The sequence below is a fragment of the Lactuca virosa genome, chromosome 2 (genome assembly GCF_052849685.1).
Source record: "Lactuca virosa cultivar CGN04683 chromosome 2, Lactuca_virosa_CGN04683_v6, whole genome shotgun sequence".
NCBI classification, from domain to species: domain Eukaryota; kingdom Viridiplantae; phylum Streptophyta; class Magnoliopsida; order Asterales; family Asteraceae; genus Lactuca; species Lactuca virosa.
This window is the reverse complement of record NC_136427.1, coordinates 151,323,851-151,340,087: the sequence shown is the minus strand read 5'-3', so window position 1 is coordinate 151,340,087 and position 16,237 is coordinate 151,323,851. Positions and strand designations below refer to the sequence as shown.

Sequence of the window (16,237 nt, the reverse complement as noted above, 5' to 3'; positions counted from 1 at the left end):
AATTAATCTTTTTTGCTACGAACATTTCATTTCTACATTGTCGTTGTGGGTCATCATATCTATGAAAAAGAACTTGAAGGGTTATATATTCTGAAAATGTGAAAAAAAGTACAATTGGCTACCACCGGAATATGGTCATCAGAGTTTTGTGGCTTTACAATTTTCTTTTCATGCTTCTTATTTATATTGTATACCAGTACAAAAATAAGTTATGGTCATACCAAAAAACTGTGACCATATGCCTTTAGCCACACTTTTTTTTTTCATCAAAAATTTCACTAAAAATTAGTGGATGTATCACATGAAAAGTTGTGGTTGTAGCATAAAATGTGGCTATTGGATAGAGAATTTTGTTGTTGTAATCAACCATTTTGTCAAATATCATGACGGTAAACCCTTTCTAAACACGGGTTTTAGTTATTTTAGTGAGTGACTTTCACCAAATGGCCAAATGAAGTTTTTTCACTATTGCTTTTTGCACATAATTTGTCACAAAAAAGAATTGTTTGTTGGGAAATAACCCGTTAATGTGGCTATCAGACTATTTAGTGTTTTTATGTGTTGGGTACATTTATATTGTGTACCATATTATTTGCCATATGACATATCAGGTCCCTAGGATTAATTTATGTAGTATGATGGACATGACATTTATCCATAACTTGAGGGACCAATTATGTGTGGTTCTAATACTTTTTCATAAGGTGTAAATGATCAATTAAAACACACATATGAGAGGACACACGTTTCATGGAGAGAACATAGTTCTTCATTTTCCATATCCCAAATCCTCTCTATAACAACACACCATTATCGTGTGTATATTTCTATCCATCAGAATAATCATTTAGACACCATTAGGGGAAGTGAAGGAATCATAAGGCATCTTCAACATCAATAATCATAATGCTCATCTTCAACATCAATAGATGTCTCCAATAATCATAATGCTCATCTTCAACATCAATAGATGTCTCCAAGTATTCCTCAATTGATTTAGGGTTACTAGTGTTTATATATAAATTGATCTTGGATTTTGTCTATTATTGAACATGTGGTATCAGAGCATGGTTTAATCTAAGTTTTATGCCCTAATTTTAGATTTATTGTGTGATATGTGATAATCGATGTTTCTCTATAAATTGAAATTGTCAACAATAAATTTGTCGTGCCCTAAATTCTTGAAACTCAAGTACTGTAAAATAATATTTGGTGTTGTTTATACCCGATGACCAATTGATTTAAAATAAAATAAATTCAAAGAGGATCGCATGTGTGCGATCAACTTGCACATAACGCACAAAATTCACTGCCATGTTTTATGTATTTGTTCTATTGTTTTTTTATTTAAGAGAAATTAAATTGGTTCCTACTATTTATTCCTACTAATATATCTACTATTTATTCCTATTAATATACCTACCCACTAAAATCAACTTGCACATAACGCACAAAATTCACTGTCATCTGCAAGGCTTTTCTTATATTGCACTGTCATCTGCACTTTCAAAGCTTAATAGAGACGAGATGTGGTTATATGAAAAATGTTCTATTCTTAGCTTCTGAACCTTGTAATAATCATTATTGAGATTGTTTGATATTTTACAATGTACTTATATGAGAATTGTTTAATATAGAAATGTAGTTTATTTTTGTAAACACTTTACATGAGTTGTATTTTTTGCATCTAGAATCAAATGTCCATTAATTTCATTTCTTATTTAGGACACAAGTGCCCTTGAATTGTTTTTTGTAAACCTAGACAAAAATGGCCAAAGCTTCCATTTTGTAAATCTGGACAAAAATGCCCTTGAGTTAGAATGCACATAGCTCGGTCAACTGAAGTCGGATTTACTTGATTTTTTTTCCAGCATGTAGTTTAGAGTTTATGCTTCATTTTAGACTGTACAAACACATTTTTTGGTTACATATTGAATCAGATATAGGGCCTGGGAAGACTGCGTATCAATGCTGTTTAATTTCTGTTTCAACTCTTAATTTTTTTTTGATTCCATTTGTATGTACACAATATTAGGCAACCCCATAACATAATAAAAGGACCAAAACGCCCTCTACTCATCTTCTTGTAGCATATTTTGATCCTTAACAAAATAAAATTACAATTATTCAATAAATGACAATTGTGCGCTTTATTTTGAAACCAAGAAATCCAATTCGTAACACTATCACAATGTCATTCGGTTCTTTCAAAATCATTAAATGCAAAATAAATGAAACTAAAAATTAATCTTTTTTCAAAAAACCTATTTTATACTATTTCCACCTACTCATCGGTCTTTATCATTCAAACCGGTACATTAAGATCAAACTGGTAGTTCAGCTCAACATTATAGGAATTTGCTCCATGCTCACCACTTGAATCTGGTTGATCTTGTTGTATGTTGTCTGTTTTTTCACGTACCTAAAAAAACTCGGTTATTATAAACTATATTAACAAAATTAAAAAAAAAGTCTAAATAGATAAAATATTACATTTTTCTTTGTTTTCTTCTTCATAACTTGTTCTACTCTATATTCCTTTCTCTTGGATGGTGGACGGCCTTTACTACGCACTTGCAAGGGTGGTAACAATTTCGTAGTCGAGTCTGAAACACGAACATCTTCAACTACCAAATTGATGTTACTACTACAACCCCAAACTGAATCATCATTTAACTTTTCTTTAGCCATATTTACACAACTTAGCAAGTATTCATACTTTTCGCGGGAACTAGCAGTATGCGCAACCTCGTAAAAATTGGAACACAAGTGGTCAAATTGTTTAGCGTTTTCACCAATCATCAAATCTTCATAACAATTTATCACTAAGTAGTGTCCATGCTTCACATTTTTCCTCCACCGAGACAAAATATACCGTGGATGGATTTCTTTAACATCCTTCTCAATCAATATTTTCACCACATGCCTACAAATAATTCCTCGAAACTCAAACAAATGACAAGAACATTGTATATCACATTCAATCTCATCATAACTAACAGTATAAACAACTCTTTTTTTAGAATCTCCATGTTTCCCTTCCATAATATCCATGACATGAAATACATAGTGTGCACCATCCACTTTGACCAATGAAGAATTGCAAAATAACATACCTCGTAACTCATCTTGAAACAACTTAAATATTGCATTTGTGTATGCTTCCTGAAACTGTCTCTCAAAATAAAACTCAGTTACTAATTTATATGAACAATTGAGAGACTCAAAATCAGCCTTATTTTCTTTTTTAATCTTGTTTCTCAATGCATTGTCATATTGCTCAACAAATTGTCGCAATGAGGTTTTAGAATTAACATATGCATCAAAAAAAGCATTCATGGTTTCACTTCTTTGTGTAGTAGACATCCATGCCCAAAAGTTTTCTTTCACATATATCGGCACCCAACGCATTCGATCGTTAAATAAAGAACTTAACCACTCATTTTTTTCAAGTGCGTGCTTTTCAACCAACTTGCACCACCCATCTTCAAACTCTTGAGTGTCCATAGACTCATATACAAGGGTTTTTAGAGTCTTCTTTATTACTTTATATTGAGGCAACCTACTTAATTTTTCAGGAATCTTTTTCATAATATGCCAAAGACAAAGACGATGATGAGAATCAGGGAATACCTGTGCCACAGCTTCTTGCATTGATCGACATTGATATGTTATTATTGCTTTTAGTGCCCGTCCATTCATGCATTCTAACCATGACTTGAATAACCATACATATGTTTATGTATCCTCTCGTGAAAGCAAACCACATCCAAATAAGATAGATTGTCCATGGTGATTTACTCCAACAAAAGGCACAAACGACATATTATATTTGTTAGTCAAATATGTGCTATCAAACGAAATAACATCCCCGAATGACTCGTATGCTGCCCTTAACCTTGCATCTGCCCAAAATACATTTCGTATACGGCCTTCATCATCCATATCAATCACATAGAAAAAATTTGAACTCCTTTTTTGCATACGGACAAAATAATTACGAAGTGCCTCGGCATCCCCAAGCCCAAGTCTTAGATGTCTTACTTTTGCGATGTAAGATCCACAATCTGTCTCGCCAAAAGGCAAATTCTCATACCCTTTCGCTTCAACAACTAACAAGTGAAAACTTTTATTTAACGGAATTCCAGCATAATCATTCAACTCAAGTCTTCTTTTAGCATATGAATCCATTTTCTTATGTGATCGTTGGAAACGAGATTTTTTTGGGACTTAAAGCATGATTATGTTCAAGAAACACACTAGAGATAACGCATCTTCCATCACCATATGCAATTACGCTAATTTTTGCTTTACAGTTTGTTTTAGAAGATTTTTTATATAGTTTACTTGTTTTAGGCATATATACCCCTCCTCTAGCACATCCAAGTGAATAGTATGTTTTAGCACAAGAATCTTTTGTTCCTGTACTAGATTTCCGTATACCAAATCCAGTCTGGAATGCATGTGCTTTAAAGTAATTGTAAAGGTCTTCTTCTGAATCAAACTTCATTCCAACTTTAGGAATTTTTTGATCTTGAGGATTGATATTTGTATGCTCTTCAACTGAATTTGCAGCCTCTTCAACTGAAATTGCAGCCTTTTCTATTGAAATTGCATCATTTTCTACTGAATTTATAGCCTCTTCAACTGAATTTGCAATCTCCATACGGATCAAATATCAAATATTTTATTAACAATAAACCAAAGATTTTATCAATAATAAAGCAACATAACATACTATAAGTTGTAATATTAATCAACAAATAAGAGTTATCTTATTAGAAATATAACTATACAATTATATTATAAACGCAAATATGACTGACCAATTTCTATAATCACTATTCACTATTATTCTCTTTTATCCATCACCTATAGCTGCTAACAGAAGTCTTAACAAAAAATAAAAATATTTAGAACCCACAAACAGAATCATATAGCTTCAAAAAGAAAAAGGTAACAAGATTGAACTTAAAAATACCATTAAGCTGTGTTTGGCGTGTCACAGGTAGCTGATAAGCTAGCTTATTTTTCGAGCTTTTTTATGTTGTCGTGTTTGGTAAGCCAAAAAGTAGCTTTTAAGCTAGCTTTTTGAAAAGCTACTTAGAGTAGCTTTTTAGGAGCTTTTTTAAAATTTTCCAAATACACCCCTTAATTAATTATAGAAACACATACTCCTACATGTCCTTTTATGTAATTTTATATATTTCAGCTAGTTTTACCAAACGTTATTTTTTATCAGCTAGCTTTTCAGCTATCAGCTAGCTTTTTATTTAACAGCTAGCTTTTCAGCTAACAGCTAGCTTTTCAGCTAGTACGCCAAACATAGCCTTAGTGTGTGTAGCCTTCACATAATTAAAGCAAAATTTACCTGAATGTTGTTGTTTTGATTGTTGTTGTTGTGATTGTGGCTGCTGGCGCGCTTGGTTGCAATTGTCGTGGGCAACAGAATAACGAGAAGAAGGGTTTGAGATATTGAGAAAGAATCGGGATTGCAGGTTGCTACGCACGATCATGTATCTTACGTGATATTTTTTTTTCCTTTTTTCTCAATTACCTCATTAAGGGCACTATAGGAATATCAAATTAAATTAGATGAGATGGAATATTGATGACAAATGACATAATTTTAGTGGGTAGGTATATTAGTATGAAGAAATAGTAGGAACCAATTTAATTTCTCAAAATAATAATCTAATTATCAAGTGTTTCACTCATTTGTCAACCAGGTGAAAGAGTGCACTCGAAATCTCCTACCTGAAACAACATTTTGACCCTTTGATCCCCGAACTTATTTTTTTTGGTTTTATAGGGGCACAATGTGAGTTTTTTGGTCTAAAAGGTCACTGGCTATTACAGGTTGATAAAGACTAAAAGAGCAGGTCATATCCTAGTTTAGGGACTCATAAAGTCCGACAAAAACTTTAAGGACTAAATGGGTAAACCCTAGAAAGTTTGTAGGGCATTTATGTCATTTTCCCAAATTCATTCAAGTGTTCCCACACACCAGAGCATGACACATGCATGGTTTTAAAATTAAATTTGTTTAAATAATCAGTATCGCTTTTTGTATGTTTTTCGAAAATAATTAAGTAAAAATGGGAGTTTTATATGACCGTAAGGATGTACTATCAGTGGCACAATACATCTTTTAAAGCTTAAGTTTTCTTAAGTTTAATTAGCATCCTAATATGTGAAAGATAATATTATAAATAGATATTTGACATGTGAAAGAACGTTATTTAATTATTTTCTACTTCTTTAATTTATATGTTTTATTCGGTTTTTGTTTTGGAGTTTTACCAGGTGAAAAAATGTATCGTTTACCTTTTGGAACTTTTTTAACATATGATATATTACTGAAATTACTGAAGGGTAAAGTACTAAATTATAAACGAAACCTGGATGGCGTTAGAAAAGAGTCTCTGGATCGATAGCTCTATCCATGGTCTACTATTCACTACTAGCTAAGAGAAATAAGAAACTGGTACTTTATTTATTCATTACCCATTAATTTCATTTTTTTTGTTTTAAAGTTGGTTTATCATTAACATTCAGATCAGATGGTAATAGAAACATTACAGTAAACAGAAAGAATGTTAGCAATCGAGTTTGTAAGTTTATGTTGGTAAATACAAATAATGCATTTTCAATTTAAACTATATGCACTTAATAAAGTTCAATTTATAAATAAATGCACCAGTACAAACACATACAAACAAAATAAATTATGATAATTATCTAATAGACACAGAAACCATATCCTTCGTAATTTCATGTATAGCAGTCTGAACCATGAAATGCGTTAAATATTAGTATTCAAACAATATAAAATTAAATCATGGTCTATCATTTGACTCCACTTACCAAGAGGTAACCCAAAGTTCGCAGAGACTCTTTATTGAAATGAAAACAAGTCAAATATATAAAGCTCGTTTATTGAATAGTTCAAGTTAAGCTTGAGATAAAATAAATTTAATAAATTTAATGTCAACCCAAATAATTGTCCGAGTAACTCTTGAGAACGAGAGCTTAAAAAAAGAGAATGTGGCCTAGTTGCCTTGGAAGGGTTGACAAGTGTTTTAATATACAAATTAGTGGCATATTCTCTTGGTGTTATTTGCTATTTATACCTATAGCTTTACATCCAAAAACATAACCTCCCTCCCTCCCTCAACCCCATCCTCTCTAACTACCGGTGAACCATGAGAGTTACCACCGGTGTCCCGTTCAGGGCCTCTTTATGGCCTATAGTCATCGCATTAACTGTCTTTGGTGTTGCTAACCTTATAGCTGTCTCGGCTGATCCTTATATCTATTCTTCACCACCACCACCATACATGTACAAGTCTCCACCACCACCGGTACATTCACCACCACCACCATATTTGTACAAGTCTCCACCACCACCGGTGCATTCACCACCACCACCATATCTGTACAAGTCTCCTCCACCACCGGTGCATTCACCACCACCACCATATCTGTACAAGTCTCCACCACCACCGGTGCATTCACCACCACCACCATATATGTACAAGTCTCCACCTCCACCGGTGCATTCACCACCACCGGTGCATTCACCACCACCACCATATTTGTACAAGTCTCCACCTCCACCGGTGCATTCACCACCACCGCCATATTTGTACAAGTCTCCACCACCTCCAGTTAAGTCACCACCACCACCATACTACTACAAGTCTCCTCCTCCTCCGGTGCATTCTCCACCACCACCTTACTACTACAAATCCCCACCACCACCAACAAAGTCTCCCCCACACTATTACTACAGTTCTCCACCACAACCAAAATCCTACCACCCCGTACCTTACCCTCACCACAAGAAACTTATTGTAAAGGTCGTGGGCAAAGTTTACTGCTACAGCTGCTATGACTGGAAATACCCAATCCAATCACACGCCAAGCACCACCTCAAAGGTATAAACTTTAGTTTCTCGCACTACCTTAACTGTTTTATATATATGAATGGATGTGTATCCATGTGCTTTGATGGTTGACCCATGTTCTATGTTTCTGGTTTTATTCGTTTACTATCTTGCATTTTAAAATAAATAAAAAAACATCAAAATGAAAGATATGTATATTTCTCATAAAATGAAGCTTTACTTTTCTAAAATTTCATTTTTTAATTAACTTGTTAAAACATATAATCATATATTCATTTCTTATTATCCATATAAATTATAACACTTCAAAAAAATAAAATAAAGATACCATGCTAAGGTTTCGACATATTCTTTTTATGAAAGGCTACATTATAAGTTATATATTTATGATTATTTTGTATAAGAGTTAATAATATTTATTTAATTTAAGTATTTAAACCCAAAATCATATCATGCATAGCATAACATGTTTTAATTTTATAGTAACCGGCATATTACAAAGGTGGACCAAAAAATATACATGAAGTTGACTTTTTTTTTTATTTGTGTTGAAAAAGGTGCTGTTGTCGAAATTACTTGCAACGCTGTTGGCCAGAAAGAAATTTTTGCATATGGAAAGACTAAGATCAATGGCAAATATGCAATTACTGTTGAGGGTTTGGACTATTCCAAATATGGAGGAGCAAAAGCTTGTACCGCTAAGCTTCATATGGCACCAAAGGGAACCAAATGTAATATTCCAACAAATCTTCATGGTGGTTTGAAGGGTGCCATGCTAAAGGTCAAATCCAAAAATGCTTATGAGGCTGTCCTTGAGGCTGAACCATTTGCATATGCTCCTAAGACTCCTTCTACGCTTTGTGAGAAGCCAAAGCCAAAACCAGAGCCCACACCTTCTCCATATTATTACAAATCTCCACCACCACCGCCACCCACTTACTTGTACAAGTCTCCCCCTCCACCCGTTAAGTCTCCTCCAGTATATCACTACACATCACCCCCACCCCCTAAGAAATCACCACCTACTCCATACCACTACACTTCCCCTCCACCACCAGTAAAGTCTCCTCCCAAGTACCACTACACATCACCCCCACCACCTAAGAAATCACCACCTCCCCCATACTACTACAAATCGCCTCCACCACCAGTTAAATCTCCACCCCCACCTTACCATTACACTTCACCACCACCACCAGTGAAATCTCCACCACCACCATACCATTACACTTCACCACCACCACCGGTGAAGTCACCACCCCCACCTTATCACTACACATCACCTCCACCACCGGTGAAATCTCCGCCACCGCCATACCATTATACATCGCCTCCACCTCCTATTAAGTCACCACCTCCTCCATACCACTATACATCACCTCCACCACCAGTGAAATCGCCTCCCCCACCATATCACTACACTTCACCACCTCCACCCGTGAAATCTCCACCGCCACCATACCATTACACTTCACCTCCCCCGCCTGTAAAATCCCCTCCACCGCCTTACCATTACACATCACCACCACCACCGGTGAAATCTCCACCCCCACCATACCACTACAGTTCACCTCCTCCACCGGTAAAATCCCCACCACCACCATACCACTACACATCACCCCCACCCCCGGTGAAATCTCCACCACCCCCATACCACTACACCTCACCTCCACCACCAATTAAGTCACCACCACCACCATACCACTATACATCACCACCACCACCAGTTAAATCCCAACCACCACCTTACCATTATACATCACCTCCACCACCCATGAAATCTCCACCTCCTCCATACCATTATACCTCACCACCACCACCAGTTAAGTCCCCATCACCACCATACCATTACACCTCACCTCCTCCACCAACTAAGTCCCCACCACCACCATACCACTACACATCGCCTCCCCCACCAGTTAAATCTCCACCACCACAGTACCATTACTCTTCACCTCCACCACCAGTTAAGTCCCCACCACCACCATACGACTACACATCACCTCCACCATCTGTGAAATCTCCACCACCTCCATACCACTACACCTCTCCCCCACCACCGGTTAAGTCCCCACCACCACCATACCACTATACATCACCTCCACCACCAGTTAAATCCCCACCTCCACCATACCACTACACATCTCCCCCACCACCAGTTAAGTCCCCACCGCCACCATACCACTACACATCACCTCCACCACCTGTGAAATCTCCACCACCTCCATACCATTACACATCACCCCCACCACCAGTTAAGTCACCACCACCTCCATACCACTATATATCTCCACCTCCACCAATAAAATCACCTCTTCCACCTGTATACATCTATGGTTCTCCTCCACCCCCAACTAATTATTAGACTCCCATAACTTTGTTGTTTGCAAGATACAACCATGTAAGTATATTTTTTTGTTTCTTTTCGATATCATGAAATATTCCCAACATTATAACCAAATTTTAAATGCTATGACACATCCATAACAACTTCTTATCTATTGATGTAGGTTTTATTTTTCGTACGAGTTTCATAAAGAAGGTTCCTCAAGGAGATGTTTGAAAATTTGTTCATCCACAACCATTTCATTGTAATAAGGTCATAAACATTGTACTTCACCTCATCAATCTTTTTGTTACAACCATTTCCTTTCGACATCGCTGTTGTGGGTCATCCTATCCTTGAAAAAGAGCTCGATGGGTTATATACCGGAAATGTAAGAAAAAGTTCAATTGTTTATCGCCAGAAGAGGGTGATAAGATTGTTGTGGGTTTAATATTTTTTCTTTTCATGTTTCATATTTATATTGTATAAATGGATAACTAATGGTTATTTTATATTTATATATTATTGGTTTAATCTTCTCATTTCCTTTTTTGGAGTCGTATATTGTTGGAGATATGGCCACTACACAACATATTGTTAACACAAATTTATTACATGTGCCTATATGAGTTACCCACTTGAACCAAGATAAAAACATTGACAAATAAATAAAGAGAGAATTAATTTATTATTTAATGTCATGAGTGTCAATAAATAATTAATATTTAGAATTTAATTGGTGGAAACTAAATAATTATGCTTAAAATTCTTATATAAATTATTTGATCAATAATTAATAGATAATTCTAAAGGATAATTACTAATGAATAAAATAATATTATCCTTGATTCAAATTTGGAAATGATAAGATTTCCACCAAATATATAAAAAGAGAAAGCATAAGGGGTTCAAGGGTCTATTCAAAACCTTAAAGTCGGCCTCCCTTTTTTTTCTCCTCATCTCTGAGCAACAACCTAAAGAAAACACAAATTTCATGGTGGTCAAAGTTCTCAAGTCTCCTAAGTTAGGGTTCTTGCTTTCTTGTTGGTAAGGGGTATGACGCTGTCAAAAGGACTCTTGTTTGACTTCCTCAATCTTCTTGACATGTGTTAAAAGCATTAGGGTTATGGTTTCTATTAATTGAAATAATCATGGTTTAGTATTTAATCAATATGTTCTTGATTTAAATGTTTATGTTGTTTTTTGTTTAATTAACTATTTTCTTATGAAGAAGAACACCTTTTGTTTCGGAAAGTGTGTGTAAAAAATATACACATTAGGGTTTCAAGTTCCATAATGATACGACAAGAACGATTTTGTTTCGAATTCAAAGTGTTTGTTTCCCTTTTATGTAACACTCGTTTCAGGTATCATTTATTTCTCAATATTTTAGGTTTTTAGACTGGAACTCGACGAGTTGGGGAGCTCCAACTCGTCGAGTAGAGATTGTTTTGGATGCGGGACTTAGGGTCTACTCGACGAGTAGACGCTGTAAAGGAAAACCCTAATTTTCAGGGTTTGTATCCTATATAAAAAACTTATGGCTCATTTTGACCTCCCTCGTCATCTTTACAGTCCAGAAGCAAACCCTAATCGAGCTAACCTCCCATATTGAGTGTGTGTAAGGCTAAATTTAGAGTGTGTGTTTTGGTGCATTTCTTGGAGAACTCGAAGAATAAAGATCTTGGAACGAGAAGGAGCTTATAGATCCAACATCTACTCAGTTGTAGCATCCATTTGAAGGTAAAAAGTTGTTACCTTGATCATTCTCTTGCTAGATCTCTCCATTAAAGAGTTTAGGGTCCCTTTTAGCCGACTTTGGACCCATTTTTGGAAGCTAGGCATGCGTTGAAGTTGTAACTTCAGATCTGGACTCCTCTTGGCCCCCATAGTTATAAAGTTGTACAATTTATCAAGCTTTGGCCCTTCTCCATGCCCTAAACCTTGTATGAGACTTAGTTTTAGTGTTTTAGCATCTTGAGGCCTTCCATGCACGTAAAATTTGCAACTTTGCGTGGTATTTCAGTCCTAAGGGACTGGATCTGTAGTTTGGGGCTTTGGATTTGACTAGAAGGACTGACTATGTTAAGACACGGGAAAACTCGACGAGTTGGATAGGGTTTTCTCGTTTTCGGTATACACAGTGAACTCGGCGAGTTGGTTAGGGTTTTTCCCCAGTTTGATGAACACCGAAGGAACTCGACGAGTTGCTAGATACACTCGATGATTTGGGTCAACATGGATTGTTGACCTTGACTTTGACCATGGTTGACCAAGTTTGACTTTGAGGGTATTTTTGGTATTACGGGATTTTGAAAAAGTTAGTCACATGATGGTTGTAGGTAGTTGAGTTGGAGATGCGGGTTGGGACTTATCATATCTTATCAGTTCAGTATTCTTGAGAGGTGAGTCTCCTCACCATACCAATGGGTCTAAGGCACCAAGGCCGGCGCATTTTGTGATATGTTGTACACTAGTTGATTTAGTGATATGTGATAGGTTAGTTGGTTATATGCTAAGTGGTATGCTAGTTGTATATGTGATACTTGCAGGTAAAGACCATGAGGGGAGCCCATGACGCTTGGATGTAAGACCATGTGGGGTAGCCCATGGCTTTTCAGGTAAAGACCTTGGGGGGAGCCCATAGCACTTGGATGTCAGACCATGTGGGGGAGCCCGTGGCTTTCCAGCTAAAGACCATGGAAGAGCCCATGGCACTTAGGTGTAAGACCATGTGGGGGAGCCCATGACATCCTGGAGTAAGACCCTAGGAGGATCCCACGACATCCCTATATGTTTGTATGCGTGGCTTGTGGTTTATGTAGCTTGTATAGCTAATATGGATTATGTAATTATGTGGATTGTGTGGGGTATGCTCTGGGGAATGCACTAAGCATTAGATTACAATTTGTTGATTTGTTTCAGGTACTTCTGAGCCTAAGGGAAAGGGCAAGGCTTGATGGCGCGGCATGCACTCTCTTAGGTATTTTTATGTGGACACTCTGATATTTGAAATAAAATGTCGATTTTATGAATTTGAAAACAATTGTCATTGAGATTTTGTGGTTTATGGGAATGTTTTGATTATTTAAAAATGAAAAATTTATTTGGAAAATTGGGTCGTTACAAGTTGGTATCAGAGCCTTGTTTGAGGGATCCGGGAACACTCTTGGGTGTGTCAGGACTCAAACTAAGGAAATGGTAAAATTATTTTCAAAAATCAAAAGTTAAAAATTTCTTAAATTAGAAAAAGGGGAGAGTGCAATGCGTGTGATCGGCCGAGCTCAAGTAAGTAGTTCCCCAATATGTTAGCCATGTTATACTGATATATGGATTATGATAGTCGGATGGATTTTGCTATGTGTATGCTTTAAAAATTGAATACGGTTCGGATCTTATAGCCTTAGAATGATTGATTTGGCGTTATTTCCCGCTCCTTGTCTGGTTGTGCTCCTAGGGTAGAGTCTGTTATTCAAAGTCTATTTGATCCTGTTCTATGTATAATTTGCATGCATAGGGCATCCTGTTATGATTGATTGAGTTCTGGTTTGATGGGATTGAGGAAATCTTAGGATAGCCTAGGATTTGAGTTATGCAGTAGCCCGTGAGATATGTTCTGTTCTGGGTCGAATTAGAGTTATCAGGTAGAACTTTGGAGAAGGTACAGGTAGGTGTGGAAGGTAGTATTGGGCCCGTACTACTGAAAGCACAGGACCTGTACCCAAACTAATGTTAGATCTGGAAGCTCTAAGGAGAACCGGTATGGGAGGATCCTTTTTTTTATTATTATCTAGATCATTCTGTCTTATCATGATGGTTGTGACACGACTTGGAGCAGGGGGTCAGGATCAGGACCATGATCCGGATCTGGGTCAGGCAAGGGTTTAGCACCCATTGACGAGAGGCTGCGCAAGCTTATTGCAGTCGAGGTTATGAGGGGCATCCTTGATCCTACCCCATTGATTTTTGGGACAGTCAAGGAAGGGATGATGGAGATCATGGAGGAGCGGCTTAGGTCATTCAGAGCCGAGATTGTTGCGGGCCAGGTCGGGGCCCGAACTCCCTAGTTCTGGGAGTTCAAGGCGTATGGGGCGCCGGAGTTCTTCGAGGTCAGGGACCCATAGTTAGACGACACTGGGTGGCAGACATGGAGAACGCCCATCATACGAGCTCTTTCCTGATGTGGCAAATGTGGGATTTACTTCGTGTATGCTGAGGGATCGAGCACGAGACTGGTGGGGAGAGGTGACCAGTCAGGTGGGCACAGATGGAGTGGCAGAGATGACATGGACAGAGTTTGTCAGACACTTTGATCTAGAGTTTGCACCACCCATTGAGGTGCAACGGTTAGTGAGGGAGTTTTAGGAGCTCCAACAGACCACCAAGATTGTGACAGAGATCACCGACAAGTTTCGGGAAAGAGCACTGTTGATTCCGCAGTATTCTACTGATGAGGACATGAGGAGGACGAGATATCATTCCATGTTGAGGGATGATATCCGAGAGTTTGTGAGCTTTACCCTGATGTGATAAAGGTGGGATTTGCTTCGTGTATGCTGAGGGACCGAGCCTGGGACTGGTGAGGAGAGGTGACCAGTCAAGTGGGGACAGCTGGAGTGGTAGAGATGACATGAGCAGAGTTTGTCAGATGCTTTGATCTGGAGTTTTCACCACCCATTAATATGCAACGGTTAGTGAGGGAGTTTCAGGAGCTCCAACAGACGACCCAGACTGTGGCGGAGATCACCGCCAAGTTTCGGGAACGAGCATTGTTGATTCCGCAGTATGCTTACAGATAAGGACATGAGGAGGACGAGATATCATTCCATGCCGAGGGATGATATCTGAGAGTTTATGAGCTTTACAGGGTGCAAAAACCTGAATAAGATGGTGGAGAAGGCCCGTCAGCGGGAGATGGAGTTGGAGTTCTGCACCAAGCGGAAGCCAGAGCAAGCACAAATAGCAGTAGGCCAGGCCAAAAAGCTTAAGACCTCAGATTCTTCCAGTAGGGGCCAGGAGGTCCGTGGCCGGTGTGCCAAGTGCGGTAAACCGCACAGTGGGGCTTGTCGAGCGGCAGGCTGGGGATGTTACGCGTGTGGCCAGCCGGGCCACATATGCAGGTATTGCCCCAAGAAGGGCATGATTTGTTTCCGTTACAACCAGACCGACCATAAGCGGTCCGATTGTCCGAGGTTGCTGGGAGGAGGAGGAGTAGTGGCGGCGCCTGCGCCCGCCACAATGAGGATCACTGATGGCCGCCATGCTAAGGCAGATGTTTCTACGGTGAAGAGCTGTGCGTTTCAGTTGACTACTGAGGAGGATCGGGCAGCGCCAGACGTCGTGACTGGTACATATTTTATTTTCCTGCTTGATATTGAATTGTATTGCTTTTGTGTATATATGTGCTCATGAATAGGGACCTTTATGGTCAATGTTATGTCGACTCACGTTCTTTTCGATTTGGGGGCTACCCGATCGTTCGTATCTCTTGCGCTTAGTAAGAAGTTCCGGAAGACTCCGGGGATTTTGGATTCCCCACTTGAGGTTCAGATTGCAGATGACCACATTGTGAGTGTTGCAAGGGTATATTGGGATTGTATCCTGAATGTATTTGGGGAGAGGTTTCAGGTTGATTTGGTACCGATACCATTGCGAGGGCTGAAGGTGATTGTCGGGATGGACTGGCTGGGACCAATGGGGCCAAGATAGATTACGAACGCCAGCTGGTGAGAGTTCGAACCCCAAGTGGGGGAGAACTAGTTATTCATGGGGAGATGGCCTCGCAGGGGCCAACCCTCTGTTCAACTGCGAGAGCAAGGAGACTTCTCAATCAGGGTTATTCGGGATTTTTGACATATATCTTGGATACGAGGGTTGAGACCCCGACATATTTGGATAGTGTACCTGTTGTACGAGACTTTCAGGATGTTTTTCCTGAGGAGTTGCCTGGAGTGCCTCCCGAGAGGCAAGTGGAGTTTCGCATTGATTTAGTGTCGGGTGC

At 38.4% G+C, this 16,237-nt stretch overlaps 3 protein-coding genes across 3 annotated transcripts; 2 read left to right on the top strand and 1 right to left on the bottom strand.

The window, feature by feature from the left end:
- Nucleotides 1–2,305: 2,305 nt before the first annotated feature.
- Nucleotides 2,306–4,510, bottom strand: LOC145157878 (protein FAR1-RELATED SEQUENCE 6-like). Its single transcript, XM_079076853.1, has 4 exons — nucleotides 4,348–4,510; nucleotides 3,765–4,229; nucleotides 2,494–3,707; nucleotides 2,306–2,422 (listed from the first exon to the last, which is right to left on the bottom strand). The coding sequence occupies exons 1-4, from the start codon at nucleotides 4,508–4,510 to the stop codon at nucleotides 2,306–2,308; spliced, it is 1,959 nt and encodes a 652-aa protein (XP_078932979.1).
- Nucleotides 4,511–7,145: 2,635 nt separating this feature from the next.
- On the top strand, nucleotides 7,146–10,778 carry LOC145159611 (uncharacterized). Its single transcript, XM_079078625.1, has 3 exons — nucleotides 7,146–7,941; nucleotides 8,468–10,311; nucleotides 10,421–10,778. Exons 1-2 carry the CDS (start codon nucleotides 7,206–7,208, stop codon nucleotides 10,273–10,275), a joined length of 2,544 nt encoding a protein of 847 aa, XP_078934751.1. The 5' UTR covers nucleotides 7,146–7,205; the 3' UTR covers nucleotides 10,276–10,311; nucleotides 10,421–10,778.
- Nucleotides 10,779–15,474: 4,696 nt separating this feature from the next.
- On the top strand, nucleotides 15,475–15,945 carry LOC145157877 (uncharacterized). Its single transcript, XM_079076852.1, has 2 exons — nucleotides 15,475–15,583; nucleotides 15,653–15,945. The coding sequence occupies exons 1-2, from the start codon at nucleotides 15,475–15,477 to the stop codon at nucleotides 15,943–15,945; spliced, it is 402 nt and encodes a 133-aa protein (XP_078932978.1).
- Nucleotides 15,946–16,237: the final 292 nt, after the last annotated feature.

Excerpts from the sequence above, each read along its gene's own strand:
- LOC145157878 (XM_079076853.1), bottom strand. The coding sequence starts at position 4,510 with ATGAAGTTTGATTCAGAAGAAGACCTTTACAATTACTTTAAAGCACAT. Across the intron at positions 4,230-4,347 it reads GGTATATATGCCTAAAACAA|TCCCAAAAAAATCTCGTTTC; the intron begins GTAAACTATATA and ends TCATGCTTTAAG. Across the intron at positions 3,708-3,764 it reads ATCTATCTTATTTGGATGTG|AATGCATGAATGGACGGGCA; the intron begins GTTTGCTTTCAC and ends AGTCATGGTTAG.
- LOC145159611 (XM_079078625.1), top strand. The coding sequence starts at position 7,206 with ATGAGAGTTACCACCGGTGTCCCGTTCAGGGCCTCTTTATGGCCTATA. Across the intron at positions 7,942-8,467 it reads CGCCAAGCACCACCTCAAAG|GTGCTGTTGTCGAAATTACT; the intron begins GTATAAACTTTA and ends GTGTTGAAAAAG.
- LOC145157877 (XM_079076852.1), top strand. The coding sequence starts at position 15,475 with ATGAGGATCACTGATGGCCGCCATGCTAAGGCAGATGTTTCTACGGTG. Across the intron at positions 15,584-15,652 it reads AGCGCCAGACGTCGTGACTG|GGACCTTTATGGTCAATGTT; the intron begins GTACATATTTTA and ends GCTCATGAATAG.